This window comes from Lissotriton helveticus, chromosome 11 (assembly GCF_964261635.1).
Source record: "Lissotriton helveticus chromosome 11, aLisHel1.1, whole genome shotgun sequence".
NCBI classification, from domain to species: Eukaryota; Metazoa; Chordata; class Amphibia; order Caudata; family Salamandridae; genus Lissotriton; species Lissotriton helveticus.
Window position 1 is genome coordinate 927,918,097 of NC_136072.1, and position 19,896 is coordinate 927,937,992.

General features: G+C 46.5%; 1 protein-coding gene across 2 annotated transcripts in view; it reads right to left on the reverse strand.

Annotated features, from left to right (window-relative positions):
• The window catches only part of CASTOR1 (cytosolic arginine sensor for mTORC1 subunit 1), a 145,707-nt gene that overhangs the window by 39,763 nt on the left and 86,048 nt on the right, over positions 1 to 19,896 (reverse strand). For both annotated transcript variants that reach the window (XM_078667238.1, XM_078667239.1), the window contains one exon: positions 4,063 to 4,183. In XM_078667238.1, the coding sequence (XP_078523364.1) occupies positions 4,063 to 4,183 (121 nt within the window). The remainder of the gene's footprint in view (positions 1 to 4,062; positions 4,184 to 19,896) is intronic.

Here is a 19,896-nt window from a genome sequence, read left to right on the forward strand (position 1 = left end):
AAAATAAAACATTAAAAGTTCGTCCCTGTGGGAACAAACAAATGCAAACGTGGGCACATCTAGGGCTCATACAGAGCGAAACTAAGTGTCATGCACTCTGGACAGCACACCAAAACACACATAGTGGGTACATACATACTAAGGCACTTAATAGTGTTCCATAGGTACACGGAGAGGCGGGCCTGTTGGCACACACTGGAGTGCGAAAGGAAAAAGAGGAAAGCATTTAGCAGGGTCCTCTTGCGAATTAAAGTCTCCACCTTACATACCGCTACAACATACTTATGACTTGAAGGTCCCCGCCTACTCGTTTAAAATACTTCCATCTGTGCCTGCAGCTTGAGGCAAATGAGCAGCCGTAGCAGTTTAAATACCCTTCCTTCCGACAGCTGCAACTCATAATTAAATGAACCCGACTTCTCTCCCGTGCCTCAGGGTTTTGTGCGAGGCCCACGACACTGAACAGGATGACGTGTGGGTCCAGAGACAGCCTCTGGCCCCGGGAGGTGTCTCTGCGGGACGGGACGGACCATCTGAACACGCACATCTCCCGGGAGGACTCGCTGCACTGTGTCTGCACCAAACTGTTGTGGTTCACGGCATGGTTTGTGTTATTCTTACAACGACACAGCCCCTGCTGGCCTGCCACCTAGAGTACGGACCTGAACACGCACTTAACAAGTTTCAGATCTGTTTTACTCCGTGAAGCGGTGCAGGTGAGAGACTGTTTCATGTGACGTTACAAGCCTGTGCTCAGCGGTCTCTGCTTGTAGTGTGCCTGCTCGCCAGCGCCGCGGGGCTGTTTTCCTTGGCAGTGTCTGGCTACTCCGGGAACCCTAGTGACTCTTCCGTTTGCAAAGGTCATTGGGCACCACGATTCGTGTTTGTGCCTATGAAGATTACTTTCTAGAACTTGGTGAAGTTTTATTTTGAGTTTAGCCACTTTAACCGTAATTAATTGTGTTTACTTGAGGAAAGCATTTTTAACGCACAATAAACACCAGTTTGTTGCTGCCAGGCCATACATAGCACGTTAATAAATGTAGTTCACTAAGGGATTCTCCTCCCGAAAAGAAGGTCAGCACTTGGCTCCACAGCACTTTTTGTATAACGAGTGTAACTGCAGAAAGTAACGTTTGGCTTTAAAGTGGAGCTAAAAGGCACGGACAGCGGGAGGGGGGACGGGAAAGGCACGGACAGCGGGAGGGGGGGCGGGAAAGGCAAACAGCAAGAAAAAGCACTCACCTGGACTCCTTCCAGCGACGGTCAGCCTGCAATGACCAAAACAAACCTTCCCCCCAAAAACAAAAATAGGAACCGCCCACCACCGCAATGACGTTGTCAAAGGGGCAGGATGAGTAAAAATGGCCGGAACGCCCCCGAATCTGCTCCGCAATTGCCGGACAGATCTCTGTTCCAATGGCTAGCCTCCATTTATGGAGCTAGCCAATAGAACAGAGGGCGGATTCCCAAGCCACATATTGTAAACATTAGATTTCGCCTGCGCCGAAAAGCTGCGCGGTGCGCAGCTTTCGCCAGGCGAAACCTAAAAATGGGCTGCATTAAGAAAAAAGTTTACTTTAATGAAGGACAAATTTAAGGATGGTGGTTTACTTACCCTAGAAGACCCCCAACCTGTAACGGTCTCTACTCTTAGCGAGTCGCATTCTGCGACCTACCTCATTAATATTCATGAGGGACGTCTGACTGAGACACACTACAATTCTGAATATTAAAAGCTGATTGCGACCAGAAAATAGTACAGCTAGCCCCTTCTTACAGAAAACATTTTTGCACTTTTGGTAATTAACTGCTGGTTCAACTATGTCCAACAGATTATGCAAAGGTAATTGTTATAAATTCCAGGACAACTTAGGAAGGCAAAAAAAAAATACACAAGTTGGTTTTCTTAACACAGCAGTTCTTGACAGCGCTAGTGGCGTTTCTCACACTGATCAATAAGTCCAGCAATGGTGTCCAACTTCCTGTTGAAAGACTCAAAGCGTGAAAAGCAAAGTTGAGTCTCGAAAGGCCATGCCTTTTACAGGGAGAATTGCAGGCTGGACCTGGTCTTCCAGTGAAAGTCTGTCAGAGGCCAACTTGGAAACAAATTGAGCAAATATTTAGTAATGACTACTCAGACTTTAGTCAACTCCATTCAGCTGAAGTGGTGAAGGTCCCACAAATTGGCGTCCAGAGCCACATAAAATATTGAGTAACAACCAGTCAACTGGAATTCTTACAAGCAGGTAAGTGTTTCCTCTGCCTCAGGACCTTTTTCTCCCCATCACCTTTCTAGGGAATTTCCTCATCGCCATCAGGTTTCAATCCAATTTAGCCCTGTGAGTCAGAAGGAGACTGAAAACATCAACCTGGGAGCAAAATGCTGGAAGCAGAATTTCAGCCACAGGAGGACCAGGTCTCTGCAATGATCTCCAGACGGCAGCCAGGAATTCAGTCCAGCTGTCCAAGAGATTTTATCATCCCTTCTGATCCCAGCAGATTATCTCCTTTGACTCGGTCAAGCAGTGTGGTTTGAAGAGTACCAGCCAGTCATTGTTATCGAGATGTAGGCCAAACTGAATACAAATCAAGGCTTTGACTCCCAGTTTTGCAGCCAAGAACTCACTTCCTTTCCTGGGTAAATGATCTGTGGCATCAAACCCATCCCAGAATACCATACACCAAAAATACTGACTGGTGATCCCTATCGCGGCTCTGCTGAGCTATACCCTGCCACCCACCTCCACCCCACACAATCCCAATTCAGCCCTCGAGAGTCAATGGAAATCTCCTCGCAGTACAAACTAGCAGCACACTGCTCCACAGTTTTTCCTTGACTTCTGCATGAAGAAAGCTGGTACAGATTTGATTCAGTCACAAATGTCCCACTTGAGGGCTCATTGACCCCCTTTGTCCAACTCTGGGTAGTCTTTGGTCATTGTTTTGAAGTGGGAGATGGAGAAAAAGGTCATCAAGAGACGTGAAATGACTAAACACCCCGAAAGAAATGTGTACGCCCTTCATTTAGAATCGCCTAACCCAGAATATATTTGAGCTTTCAGAAATGCTTCAATACCTGGATTTTCACTCTAAGTTACCTATAAACTAGAAAACCTGGTTGGGATATCACTTTGCTAACAAAAACAACGTAAAAGTCACATTACATTTTATGCAGTAAGAAATAGGTCCTGCAAGCAATCGAACATTAGGCGTTATGTTGTAAAAACATGTGGGTCAAACATTCTCCTGCCAAATCTGTACTAAGAAAAAAGGCAGCAGTTTTACCAGAGTGACCATTGTGGCAACTGGTAAATAGGGATTCCTTTCCTTGAAGCAAAGCACACACCGCTGGATCCAGTACAGAGGCAGCAGCCACTGCAGGTCAAAATTCTAGCTATGAAGAACTCAGCAAAGTTTGTATTTCCTTGTAGTAGGCCATCACCTCACCACCACACGGATATCCTCCGTCTTCAGAGGTACTTGTTGTCCTTGGTTCACATTATAAACGTACCTGCTGCACTACACCTCCAGGCAACTCTCAAACCCCAGTGTTGCACTGGACCAAAAGCCCATTGTTTCCTATGTTTCAGTAAAGACATCACACAGACTGGCCTTAGATGTGTCCAGTCAAATATAAGCATGTACTTAAACAGCGAACACTGACCGATTTCTCTCATCTGAAGGTGCAGCAATCGTCCCAAAGTCGTCCCGGGGAGAGGGGTTGGCCTAACGGCTAAGGCGCTCGACCTCGGAAACTCGGTTCGAGTCTCGGTAACGACGCCAAAAACCCCCTGTGATTCTGGGCAAATCACTTAATCTCCCCGTGCCTAAAATGAATGTGTGTCCGTCCTCACGTAACGTAACTGGTGCTATGTAAAGCGCTCTGATAACTGATTCGGTTCGGTTCTAGTTCGCGCTATATAAAACTCTGCAAAAAAAAAAAAAAAGTGATTCCAACACAAAATCTACATCATTTTAGCCCTGCAGACAGATCTTACATGTCTCTGATTCCACAGCACCCAGTCCAGATCTCAATGGCATCACTGTTTGTGCCCTCACCTGGCGGAATAGAACAAGACTTCGATGAGGGTTACAGCAATAGCAGGCAACGTATCTGGATTCAAAGACAAGATGCAGAACTGGTTCCGAGGGCTCTGCACCGGATGCACAGTGAGCTGGACTACAGGGAACAAAACAAAAAAAATCATTAGCAACTGCCCTGCTAAATTCAGACTTTCGAATGCAGTTTTCCCCCCTTATGTGCCACCCATGCACTGCCTACTGTAACGGGCCCCTTTATATGGAATAGTCTACCGCCCTCTCATGGGGCTTGTAACTACTAACAGGAATAGGCAAAGCGAGAGGTGGCTCTGGTTGTCAGTCTTCTGGCTTTGACAATACTTGCCTTGTTTCGGCAAGGCTTTTATAAAGCTGTGTTGCTGGGGTAGCTGTCGCCACTACAAAAAAATCCTAAAAGCAAAACTTTTTTTGTCTTAAAATGCACACATTGCTAAAGTAGCCTCTGATAATAAGGCAACTACTTTGTGGGTAGATGTACTCCTTATGAAAGAGCACAATGCCTTCCCTCGCAGTGAATTTAGCCTATGGCTGAAGCATGCAGTAGTGGGAGGAGGACATATGTCAATGGACATATGTCAATGGCCCAACAACAGATCAATGGATGAAGAAGTCTGACTCGAAGTACCCGTGGGAGGGTGGAAGGGATTGTTGAGTGTATATATATATATATATATATATATATATATATATATATATATATATATTCCACAAGTTGTTGCTTCTGGTGGACCAAGGGCTCACCTTCAGTATTCCACAACAAAGAGCCGACCCAAAGATTGCTGGTGCAAAGAAAAGTTTATTCCAGTAAAGCCAGCGCTGCCGCCATGACGCGTTTCGCCTCCAGGGAGGCTTGATCACATGACAAACTACACAAGCTTGATGAAGCTATTTAAAGTGACATTGCAATTAATAAAATCATAGGCATAGACAAAATACTAAACAGTATATATATATATATACACATACATACATACATCTATATCTATTTCTATATCTATATCTATATATATCTCCGTGTTCTGCTGGCCGCCACAGTGGTCCAAACACAGGGTGCGTCGTCACACACAGACTGGGCAATGTCCGTAATTCAGCTTAGTGTCTTCGTACCACCAAGGAAGACAACTCTTACAGGAGAGTAGTTTAACAGCCTTTATTGTTGTGCTACCATGATGCGCTTCATCTTCCCTAGAGCCTTGATCACAGATGAAGGAGCACTATTTTTTCCCCATATTTACATACAATGTTTCTTCCCCACACTAAGTGCTAAGGCCACAAAAGACAGATTGTTTCCACATTACAGGATTCTCGTGATGTGTACAATGTAAATGCTATACATCAACAATTCATTCTACTTTAAAATGAATCACCAAAAGAAATTAACTATCAATGTTCACATGCTATTTACAAAATCAACATAATAATCTGTTGTTTGTCCAACAATTGGAGTGATTTGTAGTGCTTTCATAATGGTGCGTTAATTACGCATTCGGCCAGTCAATTATGCCCTGGCCTAAACATCCACAACCTGGCTCTGTGGACATGCGCAGTGCACCACATTATTCTGCATTCTCTAACAACATGATTGTATTAGTGTGGACACATTATTAGCTCAGTAGTAAACCTACCAAGTGGGCAAGATCAACTATTACAAATTAAATCCATTTACAAATTTCTGGCTTTCGCATAGCAAGAACACAATGTTGGCTCTTTGGTGAGATACAGTGCAATTGTGCCCAGTTAGGCAAATTTTAACTAACACAAATTAAATAAATGTACAAAAGCCTCGCTCTAGAATAAAGTGTCTTAGTTCGTGCATTGTGTGATTTTCAGTGCAAAATGTGAATATATTGTAAAGCTTAAGATAGCTAGCAGTAGTAGTCACTGACAATTCATATGTATTTCAGAGCTAACAACCATTTGGTGGCATAGATTTAATCTGGATCTTCATAAACGTGTGTGCAAATCTTGCTCTGCATTGAGACCAACCCGTGTCTTAACCTCTTCAGCGCGACCGCGTTTCCCCCTCCGGTGCTGGGCGGTAATAGAAACGGGCGTGGTCATGACGGAACGGTTCCGTCATGAGCACAGCTCAACCGTAGCTCATGACGGAACCGTTCCGTCATGAGCATGGAAGGGGTTAATATTCAACTCTAAGATATACCTGGATTCAAGTTCTCCCCATCGCCTCCTCTGATATTGGCTGCAATTGAATCCACTTTCTAGTAGGTTCGCCCTGTCACTTTACTTTTGTGTACTTTTTCAAAGTGCATAGCTACCGGGTATGACTGCTCCTGTTTTTTTATGGCTCTTAAATGTTGGAGTATTCTTTTGTGTACTGGCAGTTTGGGACTTCCCACAAACTGCAATCCACAGGGGCAATTAAGGATGTACACCACGTATTCAGTTTTACAATTGTACTGACTATTTTTAGCTTCTTTTTTTTTTTTACCACAGGCGATTTGTACTGAGTGGCATGTTTGTCATATTGGCGTGCTTTGCACTTTCCACATTTTCTAAAACATGGACTTTGATTTAGCCAGGCTATTTGTGTAGTTTTCTACACTCAGTACTGCTTTTCACCAAATCCTCCCTCATCAATCCGGCTTTTCTAAAAGTAACCCCATGTCTCCTCGGTTCTACTTTGCCTAAAGTGGGATCGTTTCGGATTAGGTGCCCCACGCTTCTGTAGTATTGAACATTTTGCCCCTTCCTGTAAACTGAAAGTTTGATAAGCTTGAAAGGAGCATTAACGTTGCTTTTCTTTTGCCTATTGTTTTTTAAACAGGAGCTCTTCCGTTTGCTTGCTTTTAGCCTTGGATTAACTTCCTCAATGTTTATGGTTGTGTAATCTCTTGCTATAAATCTCGTGAAATCGCCCAATGCTGTACTTTCTTCTGATTCCTCGCGACAGTTTCTTCTTACCCATAAACTTTCCCCATAGAAGATGCTTCTAATTAAGATGTTGTGGTGAAAACTAGTAGAGTGTACCCAGAGGTTGGATTTCTATATAGTTTTGTTTCATGTCTGTCGGATATGACGTACACTTTGAGATCGAGGAAACGGACATCAGTTTTGCTTATTGAGTTTTTGAAGTGAAGATGGATGTCATTGATCTTGATTCTACTCAAAAAGCCTCTGGCTAAACAGCCCCCTCTGCTCCATTGCTATTTTTGGCCGGCCTCAGGGGATGGGGTCCCCAGGGCAGAAATCAGAGGAAGGGGAGGGGCTGCACATCCCCCTCCCGCATTAAATTTTGATCTGGCACATGAAATTTAGGGCATGGATCCTGTGAAAAAAAAAGTATGGGGTGTCTGAGAAGCAAGATTATATAGAGTAATGGAAAGGAAAATGTTACTTACACAATAAAAATCTGTTCTTGGCATGTAGAGTTGTACATTCACATGCTTTGCATACTTCTGCCATCTATTTATTTATTTATATGTGGGTTTATAACGCGCCGGAATCACACCCGAAGGTGTATCTCCGCGCAGTGCTGTAGGAGGAAACAGATCTTAGCAGGCGCTAATACTGAAATAAGGTTGTCTTAAGACTTTTCCTGAAGGCTGGATGGCTAGAGCACTGTCTAAGGGAGAGGGGGAGGTTGTTCCACAGACGCGGACCCATAACAGAAAGAGCACGTCCTCCCTGTCTGGTCTTGTTATGTCGGGGAATCTGTAGTAACAGCTGGTTACTGGACCGTAAATTACGGGGGGGGGGGTGATGATGGACACATTTTTCGGCCAGATAGGGCGGCCCTAGGTTATGGAGACTCTTGTGCACCACACAGCAGGTCTTAAATTCCACCCGTCTCCGGATAGGAAGCCAGTGGAGCAGTTTAAGAAGGGGCAGAGATGGTGTTCTGGGGGGGGCATTTGTCACCAGGCGTGCCGCGGTGTTCTGCACCACTTGAAGTTTGTTAAGCACTCCTTCATTGGCCGCTAAAAGTAGACCATTGCAGTAGTCCAGGCGACTCAATACGAGGGCCTGGACCAAGGTCTTCCTTGTGCTGTCAGGGAGAAGGGGGGAACACTTTCCGGAGGAGGCTGATGATATCAAAACAAGACCCCACCGTGGTGTTGGCATGATGTACAAGATTGAGGTCATGGTCCAGACGGACCCCCAGATTTTTCACCACCTGTTTGGGGGAAGGGGCCTCTCCCAAACTTGTAGGCCACCAGTCAGGGGTCCACAGGATTTTTGCTTCCCCGAACAGCATGACTTCCGACTTCCCCACATTGCACTGGAGAAAGTTCCTGGCCATCCAGCCGGCGACCGCAGTCATGCCATTCGAGAAAGCTTGCCTTATCTCCGGGGTAAAGGTTTTAAAGGTAAACAGCAGCTGTGTATCATCAGCGTATGAAATGGGTGAAAACCCAAAAGACCTCATAATATCAGCTAAGGAGGAGACAAACGTTAAATAACGTAGGGCTGAGACAGGAGCCCTACGGGACTCCTCTGGTGATTTTGGTGGAGATGGAACTGAAGGCGCCCATATTAACCTGCTGGGTACGGTCTGCAAGAAAGCTGGTGAACCACGCCAGGGCAGATTTCTCTACGCCGATCTCCTTTAATCTTGTTAGGAGAATGGTATGAGATATGGTGTCGAATGCGTTGGGTCAGGATATTTGCAAGTTGTTTTTCTTCGAAGAAGTCTTTCCAGTCATGAGGTAGGCGACGTCTCCTTTCGGTGATATTGCGCATGGGCATCAACTCCATTGTTAGAGAGTTTTCCAGCGGAGGGTCAGAAGGGAGCTAGTAAAGGTGGAATAGAGATGTCCAAGCGTATGTATACAAGATAAGAAATAACTGCAACAGGTATAGGTACTCGGGGAGGCATGTGGGCGTATGTGAATCAACCGCTCTACATGCCAAGAACAGATGCTTACTGGGTAAGTAACATTTTCCGTTCGAGGAATATGAGCTGTAGATCACATGTTTTGCATAGACTAAACAGCAGTATTCTCCCAAAGCGGTGGCTAACCTGTAGCAGTTGTGTGAAGTGTTTTAAGTACTGCCTGGCCAAAATTAGCTTGTTGCCTCCCTAACACATCTACACAATAGTGTTCGATTAATGTGTGCAGTGTAGATCATGTTGCTGCCTTACATATGTCAGCTAAGGGAATATTCCCTAAGAAGGCCATAGTAGCCCCTATTTTGCGTGTGGAATGTGCTCTAGGGGGTATTGTCAAGGTTCTTTTCGCTTTCACATAACATGTTTAGATACATTTCACGATCCATCTTGCAATGTCTGATTTAGAGTTGGGATTGCCTTTGTGTGGTGGCGAAAAAGCAACTAAAAGCTGTTTTGTTTTCCGAAAATCTTTTGTTCTTTCTACATAATATAGTGGAGCTCTTCTGACATATAGTGTGTGTAGAGCTTGTTCAGCTACAGGTTGAGGTTGAGGAAAGAACACAGGTAGCTTAACAGGTTGATTGATGTGAAAAGCAAAAAACACTTTAGGCAGAAAGGATTGGTTCGAAGAACTACCTTGTATTTGTGAAGTTGAAACAAACTCTCCTCAGGGAAGTGATTGCAATAAAAAAAGCAACCTTCCATGAGAGGAATTGTAATGGACACCTGTGCATTGGTTCAAAAGGTGGACCCATTAGCCTTGTAAGGACTATGTTTAAGTTCCATACTGGTGCAGGTGGAACTCCTGGTGGTATTACTCTTTTTGGTCCTTCCACAAAGGCTTTAATCACTTGTACTCTAAATAGAGATGTGTTGTCTGTTTTATATGTATGCAGCTATTGCTGCTAAATGCAATCTAATGGATGTATAAACTAATCCAGATTGCCACAAGTGTAAAAGATAACCTACAATGTTTTGTACTGAAGCATCAAGGGGACTGATATTGTTACAGTATATAACAAAACGTTTCCACTTTGCTGCATAACACGCCCTAGTAGTAGGTCTCCTAGCCTTCTTCAGGATGTTAGTACAGTCTGGTGGTAATAGTAAATAACCAAACTCTGTGACTTCAGGAGCCAAATCACCAGGTTAAGTTTCTTGGGATTTAGATGCTCGATTTCTGTATGGCTCTGAGTGAGGAGACTGGAGTTGAAATGCAGCTTTTGGTGTGGAACTACTGAGAGCTCTAACAGGGTGGTGAACCAAGGTTGACATGCTTATGTGGGAGCTATGAGAATGAGTTTGAGGGATGATTGTCTGAGCTTCAGAACTACCAGTGGAATGAGTGGGAGAGGCGGAAAAGTGTAGGAAAATATACCCGACCAGTGCATTCATAGGGCATCGCCTTTGGAAAGTGGATGTTGGAACCTGGAGGTGAAGCTTGGGCAATATGCGTTTTGCTCTGTGGCGAACAGGTCTATGTGAGGAAACCCCCATTCCTTGAAAGTAGGGAAAAAGGATTTGGGGATGAAGTTCCCACTCGTGGATTTGCTGCTTGTGTGTGCTGAGAAGGTCTGTAATTTGATTGTTTACTCCTGGAAGGTGTTGTGCGAAGAGATAATGTGTGGCCCATTTCCAAATGGCTTGTGCTAGGCGTGACAGTTGGAGAGTGTGTGCCCCCGTTTTTGTATGCAATACATAGGTGTCATGTTGGCTGTAAGGACTAGGACAGTTTTGCCTATTAGGTGAGTTTGAAAGGTTTTGAGCGCTAGAAACAGTGCTAATAGCACTAGGTGACTGATATGAAGGCTCCTGTAGAGTCCATCATTCTTGGATTGTGTGGCTTTGTAGGTGAGCACCCCAACCAGGGAGTGATGCGTCTGCTGTTAGCACTGTCTGTGGAGCTGGGTCGAGAAACGGCCACCCTTTGGATACATTTTGAGGGTTCCACCATTGCAGAGAGCTATGGGTGCGGCCGTCTACCAACACTAGATCGGTTAATCGACCCTGTGACTGATTCTGCTAAGCATTCTTGAAGGAGATGCATGTGAAGTCTTGCATGGGGAACAATTGTAATGCAAGACGCCATCATGCCTATCAGTTGCATGAAGCCTCTTGCTGGCAATGATGGGTTGGGGGCTGAAATTGAGTGGGAAGGGACTGAATACTGTGAATCCTGGCTGTTTTGGGAGAGGCTAGAGCTTTTTGAGCCTCTATTGTGGCTCCCAAATAAGTTTTCGTGTTGGAAGGCTGTAGATAAGACTTCAACGCATTCACCCTAGTAGTGATGAAACACCTACAAATGTGAGATGACGTTCAAAAATGCAACTTTTTAAAACCCTAGTTGGTGAAGAAAGTGAATAGTGGTTTGAGTGGTTTGGAGACGCATTTGGTAAGTACTGGCTTTGATGAGCCAGTCGTCCAGGTAAGACATGGATGTGTTTGTTGTCTTCTCAGATATGCTGTGACAACTGCCAGGCATTTGGTAAGTACCCTGGGAGCAGTGGTGTCTCCAAACGGTAGCACTTTGAACTGTTAATGGTGACCCGCTATGATGAATCTGAGGTATTTGCGATGAACCGGATGAATTGGAATATGGAAATATGCGTCTTTTAAGTCTAGAGTAGACAAAGTCGCCCTGCTGTAGAAGCGGGATCACTTGTTTAAGTGTTACCATTTGGAAATGCTCGGACAGTTTGTAGAGGTTTAGTTCTCTGAGATTCAGAATAGGTCTCAAGGAGGATGAGAAAGTACAGGGAGTACACACCTGTCCCTTGATGTTGTAACGGTACAGGCTCTATGGCTCCTTTGGAGAGGAGAGACTGGACTTGGTGCTGAAGTAGATGTAAATATTCTGGAGACATTTTGTGAGAACATGGCGGTTTGTTTGGAGGATTGTTGGTAAGCTCCAGGCAATTACCATGTTAGATCATTCCTAGCACCCATTTGTCTGTGGTGATAGATTGCCAAATGGGGAGGAATTGTTAAAGACGTCCCACGTCAGGTGTTAGATGATCGGGGGGAGTGTAGGCAAGTCACTGCTTGTTGGGGGTGGGGGAATTACACAGTGTGGAACCCTTGCCTCGACCTTTGTTATTGTTACCTCTATATCCTTCTCTAAAGAAACTCCTTGTTATGTTATGTTATGTTAACCTGAATTTGTAAAGCGCACTGACACCATAAGTTTCCTGGCGCTGAGATTGTGAGAAGTCGGAGCGGCGAGACGGGCTTACCGGACTTAGAAAATAACCAGGTCTTTAAGGTCTTTCTGAAACTCAATAGAGTGCTGCTGGTCTTGATCGCCAGGGAGAGGGAATTCCACAGCTTCAGTGCCAAGTGAGCAAACCTGCGGCCTCCTAGCTTTTCGAGTTTGATGGTGGGAATGATCAGTAAGTGTAAATAGGCCGAGCGGAGATTGCGAGCTGGGCAATGCTTAGTGGTAAGGGTCTTTAGGAAATCCGGGCTGTTGCAATGAAGAGCTTTGAATATCAGACAGCCTGTCTTAAAAGCAGCCCTTTGTTCAATTGGTAGCCAGTGCAGTTGACGCAGCAGAGGCCTTGCCGATTGCCATTTCGGGGTTTTATGGATTAGTCTTGCTGCCTGATTTTGTACGATTTGAAGGCGGTTAAGCAGTGATTTAGGTAGACCTAGGTAGAGGGAGTTGGAGAAGTCAAGCCTGGATAGAACCAGGGAGATCACTACTTGCACCCAATGCGGCATGCGAGAGCAGGTGGTAGATCTTACGGATTTTTCGTAGCTGGAACATGCTGGATGAGATCACTGCCCCTACATGAGTTTTGAGGGAAAGATCGGAGTCAATGACCACCCCTAGGCTTTTAACCGAGCCTGAGGGTGTGGGGGAGGGGCCTAACTCAGTTGGCCAGAACTGGGGGCCCCAGACTGCTACGCTGTTTCCTGGCAGGATGAGTTTGGTTTTCCCGGGATTAAGGTTGAGTTAATTGTGATTCATCCACTGCTGTATATGGAGCATCACTGTTTGGAATTCAGTGGCCGCATTGGGGGAACCTAGACGGAAGATGATCTGCAGGTCATCGGCATAGTTGAAGACCGTGATCTTCCACTTATTTAGCGAGTGAATCAGTGGCCGGAGATACAGGTTGAATAATAAGGGCGAGAGTGAAGATCCCTGTGGGACTCCACATGTGACAGGCGCTCTGGACGCAGTGAATGGACCTAGGCAGACCGTTTGCACTCTGCCTGAAAGAAATGACTTGATCCACTCGAAGGCAGGACCCTGGATGCCAGCCTGCCCGACACGGTGGAGAAGGATGTTGTGATCCACCGTGTCGAACGCGGCTGACAGATCCAGGAGCACTAGTGCCTGCGGGGCCCCCTTATCGGCATTAACCCTTAGTGCATCTAGCACTGCCAGAATGACGGTCTCGGTGGAATGTGCCGGCCTAAAGCCTGCTTGGTTGGGTTCTAGGAAACTGGAGCTCTCAATAAATTTTGAAAGACACGTAGTTACGTGAGCCTCAAGAAGCTTAGCTAGATAGGGCAGAAGGGAGATGGGGCGATAGTTGGAGAGGATGGTAGGGTCCGCACCAGGTTTCTTCAGCAGAGGGACCAATATGGCCTCTTTAAGGGGGCTGGGGACCGTGCCTGTGCTGAGGGAAGCGTTCAGGAAGGGGAGGATACTGTGAGGTAGGGAAAGAAAGACATCCCTGAGAACAGAAGGAGGGCAACAGTCGTTGGGGGACCCTGATTTAATACGGGTTGTGAGTTCTACAAGGATGCCAGGGCTGATGGCAGGGAAGTGAGTGAAAGATAGGGGGTTGGATAAGGCAGGGTCCCGCAGACTGACTGGAGTGGAGAGAGAGATGGTATTCTTGATATCCACAATTTTCTCGATAAAGAAGGTGTTCAACGCGTTGCATGTCTCTTGTGTGGGGGCCTGAGCTGGAAGAATTCTGTCATCCGAAGAGAGGTCGTTCAGAATTTTAAAAATTTCCTTAGATTTGCTATGGGCAGAGAGGATTCTTTCTGAGATATGTGTGGTCTTGGCCAGGACAATCGCGCTTTTATATTCTTTGCGGGCTGCAACAAAAAGTCGTCTGTCGGAGGTGGAGTAATCGCGTCTCCAGTTGCGTTCGAGTTGGCGTAGCTTAAGTTTCAGTGCCTTGAGGTCGCTCGAGAACCATCTGTGCGTGTTGCCATGCTTGGCCCGCACGTATTTGGTAAGGGGAGTAAACCTGTTACTGGCTGTCTGAAGCCAACTAACAATATCCCTCTCCATCAGATCGACATTGGAGTTGGCATCAGTCGTAGGGCAGGTGGCGGCCAGGGAATGTAAGAAACCTTGGGAGTCGTAGGAACTCCATTTGCGGGAAAGCCCGCCTGCCTGTGTGAGGGGCTTTACCCTGCTTCGGATTGTGAAAGTATCATCAATCTGGTGGTGATCCGACCAGATGCAGGGGGAGAGGATTGGGCTGGACAGTGTTAGATTGTGTGTCCAGATGTGATCGAGGATGTGACCTTTAGAGTGAGTGGGAATAGTAATTTATTGGGCCAGGTTGAGACTGGTTAATAGTTCAAATAATTCAGTGGCATGGGGTCCCACACGGTCGTCCTCAAACCAGTAATTGAAATCTCCAAAGAGTGCGACTCTGGTGTGGCAGGTCATCAGGCTAGCCATTTGTTCTGCCAGAGAGATGGGAAACAAGGGCATAGGGTGGGGGGGGCGGTAAATGAGTATGAGCGCAAGGGGGCCCGCATCAGTTTCAAGAATAATAACTAGGTTTTCCACCTCTGGTAGGGCTAGGGAGGCAGTGGCAAAGGATTTGAGCCTCTTTTGTATTATAGCTGCAACCCCACCCCCAGTTCGGCTAGATGGATGGTTTACATTGAGAATATAGTAATCAGGGGGGAGAGCGGTCTGCGGTAAGCCACGTTTCGGTGAGTAGTAGTATGTCAGGTTTTTCAGTGGTCAGCAAGATGAATATATCTAGCTGGTGTTTCACCATGGAACGCGTGTTAAGGTACAGGACCCGGAGAGACGTATCATTGCTTGGCGCATGGGGCGGAGTGTTGACAGAGGGGGTGGCTGCGTGCTCTCTGATGGCAGGAGAGCTCAGGGTGGTGTGTGAGATGGCTAAGGACGAGGTAATCTCGCGTACGCCAGGAGGGAGCAATATAGATGGAGACTGCAACTCTCTAAGAGCTTTGGCGGAATAGGAGAGAAATTGCACAGAGATCGTGGCCCCTGGGCCCGGTCTGGCGCGGACGGGCGCAGACGGGCGTGCCTTTGGCGCGCCACCGGCGCGCCTGCTGCGCTCTCGTGGGAAGATCTGCACTTGGCCTGAACGTCCCGCCTCCAGGCTCCGCCCGGTCAAGGCCGATTGGCTGAGGCCTGAGGGAAGGGAGCAGGGGGAGTGTTAGGTAGAGCTTAGGGATCGCGATTCGAGGAGGGTGAGTGAAATAGCAAGTTTTAAAAAACACACCGTTTTTAAAAAGCACACACAAATTCAGTTTCAATTTGTCCAAAAGCGCGCCTTATTAAGTCAAAGCAGCGCGGTATCAGCGAGCAGCGCGCACAACAATCAACAATTGCCGGCTTACTGCGGGGAACAGGCTTTTCAACTAAAGTCCCGCCTCCAGGCTCCGCCCCGTCAAGGCCGATTGGCTGAGGCCTGAGGGAAGGGAGCATGGGGAGTGTTAGGTAGAGCTTAGGGATCGCGATTCGAGGAGGGTGAGTGAAATAGCAAGTTTTAAAAAACACAGTTTTTAACAAGCACACACAATTTCAGTATCAATTTGTCCACAAGCGCGTCTTATTAAGTCAAAGCAGCGCGGTATCAGCGAGCAGCGCGCACAACAATCAACAATTGCCGGCTTACTGCGGGGAACAGGCTTTTTTTGTAGAGGAAGATTGATTGTTGCCTTTGTAAGAGGTGGCAGCATTATCTCAAGAATGGTCTTGGACGCCCCACAGTAGAAGGAGCAACGAGAGGAGCCCCGAGTACAGGGAGACTGCAGAGCTCCCATTGACTTGGCTACCTCCGTGTCTTTTTACATTTTTTCTAATGATTTATCTACTTTGGGCCCAACGAGATGTTCCTTGTCAAAAGGAGTATTTATATAGACTGTTGTACTTTTGGTTTGAAACCAAAAAAACTTCAACCATGCATGTCTTCTTAATAACACACTAGTGTGGATCTATCTAGCTGCGTTGTCTGCAGCATCTAAAGCGCATCTTATTGAGGAATAGAATATGAGCTTTCTTTCCTAGACTAAATCTCGGGCTTTTGCTTTGTGTTCATCTGGGAGGTGTTGTAGTAACTGCACCATTTCGTCCCAGTGTGCCCTATCATATCTGGCTAGCGGGGCCCGAGTGTTGACAATACACCAATGATTTGTTGCTTGGGCAGCTACTCGTTTACCAGGCGCGTCTCATAGTTTTGACTCCTTGTCTGGAGGGGGAGCATCACCTGTAGTCTGTGACCTTATCTGGAGGGGGAGCATCACCTGTAGTCTGTGAATTGGCTCGTTTTCGGGCATTAGAGACTACCAAAGAGTCTAGTGGTAGCTGACCTTTAATAAAGACTGGATCCGAGAGAGCAGCTTTATATTTTTTATCAATCCTGGAGGTGAGAATGCGAGCCCGCACTGGATCTTTAAAGATGTCATCAGCATGTCTCATGTTGCCTTTAAGCATAGGCAGAGTGTGACTAGCCCGGTGTATGGTACTGAGTGTTTCAAATAGGAAATCTTCCTCTAAAGATTCTTTGTGTAACTGCACCCCATGATATTCTGCAGCTCTAGCAAGCAAATCTAGATGCCCTACATTGTCGTCAGGAGGGGAAGGCTTTGCAGGGTAAAGATATGGGTTGTTATCTGTAGGTGATCTACGTGATAATCCTCCCAGGGATCTATCGGTACAATATTGTCCCCACCATCCCTATCATCATCATCATCATCATGTGGTGGTGGAGTTAGTTGGGGTAATTAGTAAATGACGCAAAGTTGGAGAGGTGGATGTAGGGGAACGTGGTAAAAGAGGAGGAGGGGGAGGGTGAGAACCCACATTCTACCTCTTGAAAGGAATAAAGAAAGGTTCTTCTTCTGACTCAGGTTTGCGTTTCTGAGGTGACTTACAAAGAACACGTCTTGTATAAGGATTTATGTAGAGTTCCTTTTGTTTTGGGTCCGATTTGGGTGTTGGGGTGTCTAAAATCGGATCCTGCCACTTCGGAGGCACAGTTTTAGGTTTCGGCGCCGAGGATTTTGGTGCCGGGTTGGAATCAGTTTTGGGCGCCGAAGGTTTCAGGGCCAAATGAGGCTTTGTCTTCGGCATCAAGGATTTTGGCTCCAAAGCGTTTTTCAGCTTTGAGCCTGAAGGTTTCGGCTCGGTGCCAGTCTTTAGCCAACTCGATCCCGAGCCGGAAGGATTAGAGACATGTTTCAGTGCCGAGCCAGAGGATGGCGCATCAGAAACATCTGGTCGGTGCCGACCGTGGCCTGAAGGCTGAGGTGGGACCGAAGCCTTTTGTTTCAGCTGAGTTGGATTTTGGGTTAAGGGACGTTCGGTACTCACGGTACGTTGACCTTGTGACAAGGCTTCTTCCCATTCAGAGTCCAATTCCGGGATGGAGACAAGTTCCTCTTGTTCTTCCTCGGCCCCTTGTGCGTCAAATCCTTGCTCGGATCCTTCACCGAAGATGTACGGCGTGAATTCAACATTTAGTCCTCATCCCGCGATGTTGAGCCCGGTGATCAGAGAGCGTTTTCTACGATCGGAATGAGTTGCACGCCTCACAGTGTTCTTCGTTGTGCTCCAGACCACCACAAGTTGCACACTTTGTGCAAGTGTACATACACTTGGCGCGTCACGAGGGCAGAATTTAAACGGTGCCTGTTCCATTGACCGCAAAGTGAATCGCAATCGAAATAGAGGTTTTCCTGTACAGATACAATACACAGAGAAGTGGAATACATGTCTGAAACGAGTGGATTGCGCACCGAGGGTAACCCGAAGAAACGGTTTCAAAGCAGAGAAGAGCAATACACGTCCGAACCCAATGGCGGAAAGAAAACAATCTAACAATGGAGTCGATATCCATGCGCAATATCACCGAAAGGAGGAGTCACCTTCCTCATGGCTGGAAAGACTTCTTCTAAGATAAACAAAGTACAAACCTCTGGACCCAACACTAGATGGTAGGAGTATGCAAAGCATTTGATCTACAGCTCACATGCCTCAAACACATAATTTCTTTGTGATGCACCCGGTGTCAATGATCAGAAGGTGCATGCAGTGTAATAACATCCTGATTTCCTGATGTCTCAGGAAATGGCTATTAGATCAAAGCTAAATCACTGCTATTGAAGGATTTCCTGTAAAGTCTACAATGCATTCTGTTGGGGTTAAGCAATTGCTTAGACAGATTCAGTGTTTTTGAATAACAGACAGTAATGATTACGTAGCCTACATGTAGGTCTAGACACACCACAAAGACTACAAAGTGTATTCATATATGTTTTTCATTTGAAAAGTAGGGCAGTCATACATAAAACAACAAAACAAACATAGCAAACGAACATACAGTGGAACTTAGTTCGGGTTCTCCTTCGAGTGCGGCACTCTGACCATAATGACTCCACAGAAATCCGCACTCTGACAAGCTGCTGAAACCAGGGATTACAAAGAATGTGCATTAAGATTCCATACTCCACAGACATATGCCTCTAGATTTCCTACATGCATTTCCACACGGGGCGACTAGCGAGGGTTAAATCTATGGAGAGAGGCAGGAGTGATGAAGGTGGGGCACCTGTACAGGTACTCAGAGCCGCTTCCATTCGAGGACTTCAGGGCGAAATTTGACTTACCCCAAGAGCATTTCCTCCTTCACAAGGGGCTCACGTCGGCAATACGGAAACATTGGTGGGGACCATAAAACCCACATCCTCGCAGAGCTGCCGCTACATGGCTATTTCAACAGGTACCATTAAAACAGTTTCATGTCTTTACAGAGCGGTGCAGACCGACCAACAGCTCCCACGACATGTGCTGAAAACTTCATGGGAGGAGGACCTGGGCATACCGATTGAGCCAAAGGATTGGGATAAGATAATGGAACGGACACTAAAGGTCTCTAGAAATGCGTGTTTTACACTGATAAATTACTATCTGTTACATAGATCATATTTGACACCTGAACGGATAGGCAGGCACTTCCGGGTGCTGGATGCGCCCTGTGCCAAATGTGGGGAAGTAGGGGCTCACATCCTCCGTATGTTCTGGGAATGTCCCGCAATTCACACTTTTTGGTAGGGAGTCATAGAAACGACCAAGTGCAATGGGAGGGAGGTTACGGGCACCCCAGGACACTGCCTACTGGCCTGGTTCCCATACTAAGACTAAGTCACAGGGAGGTTTCAGGACTTGGCATGTATTCTTGCCAAATGTAAGATGGCTCAAAATTGGAAGGCAGCAACGGACCCACGACTGGGGGTTTGGGGGAAGAGAGCTGATCAAATGAGCGGGATGTGAAGGGAGAATCCTCCTGGGGATCGACAGCGGGTATGGGCAAAAGATATGGCACCCCAGCTTGGGAAGTGCTGGTGGACTGCATGACTAACCCAGAGTCGGACACACCGGCGAGCTCTCCTGCAAGATCCCTAGGATAACCTGAACAATCAGAACTAGAGGCCCGACCAGATTTTGACCCTTCATGAAACCAGACCAGGGCCGACTCTGGGCACGGGAGTAAGCACCCCGGGAACCAGGGACCTAAAGATGCCAAAACACTCATTGCTAGCACAGCTATTGTTAGATAGGAGATGATGCATCGAATCACAGGGAAGGGAAAGTTATGTTAATGAAGACGAGCAGTGCTGCCTTGATTTTTTACGCTTATGGTGGCTCATGATATACAAGAGTTGTATCTGTATACCCAGCTTATATCTAAAAAAAACTTTAAATCGGATTAAAAAAATCT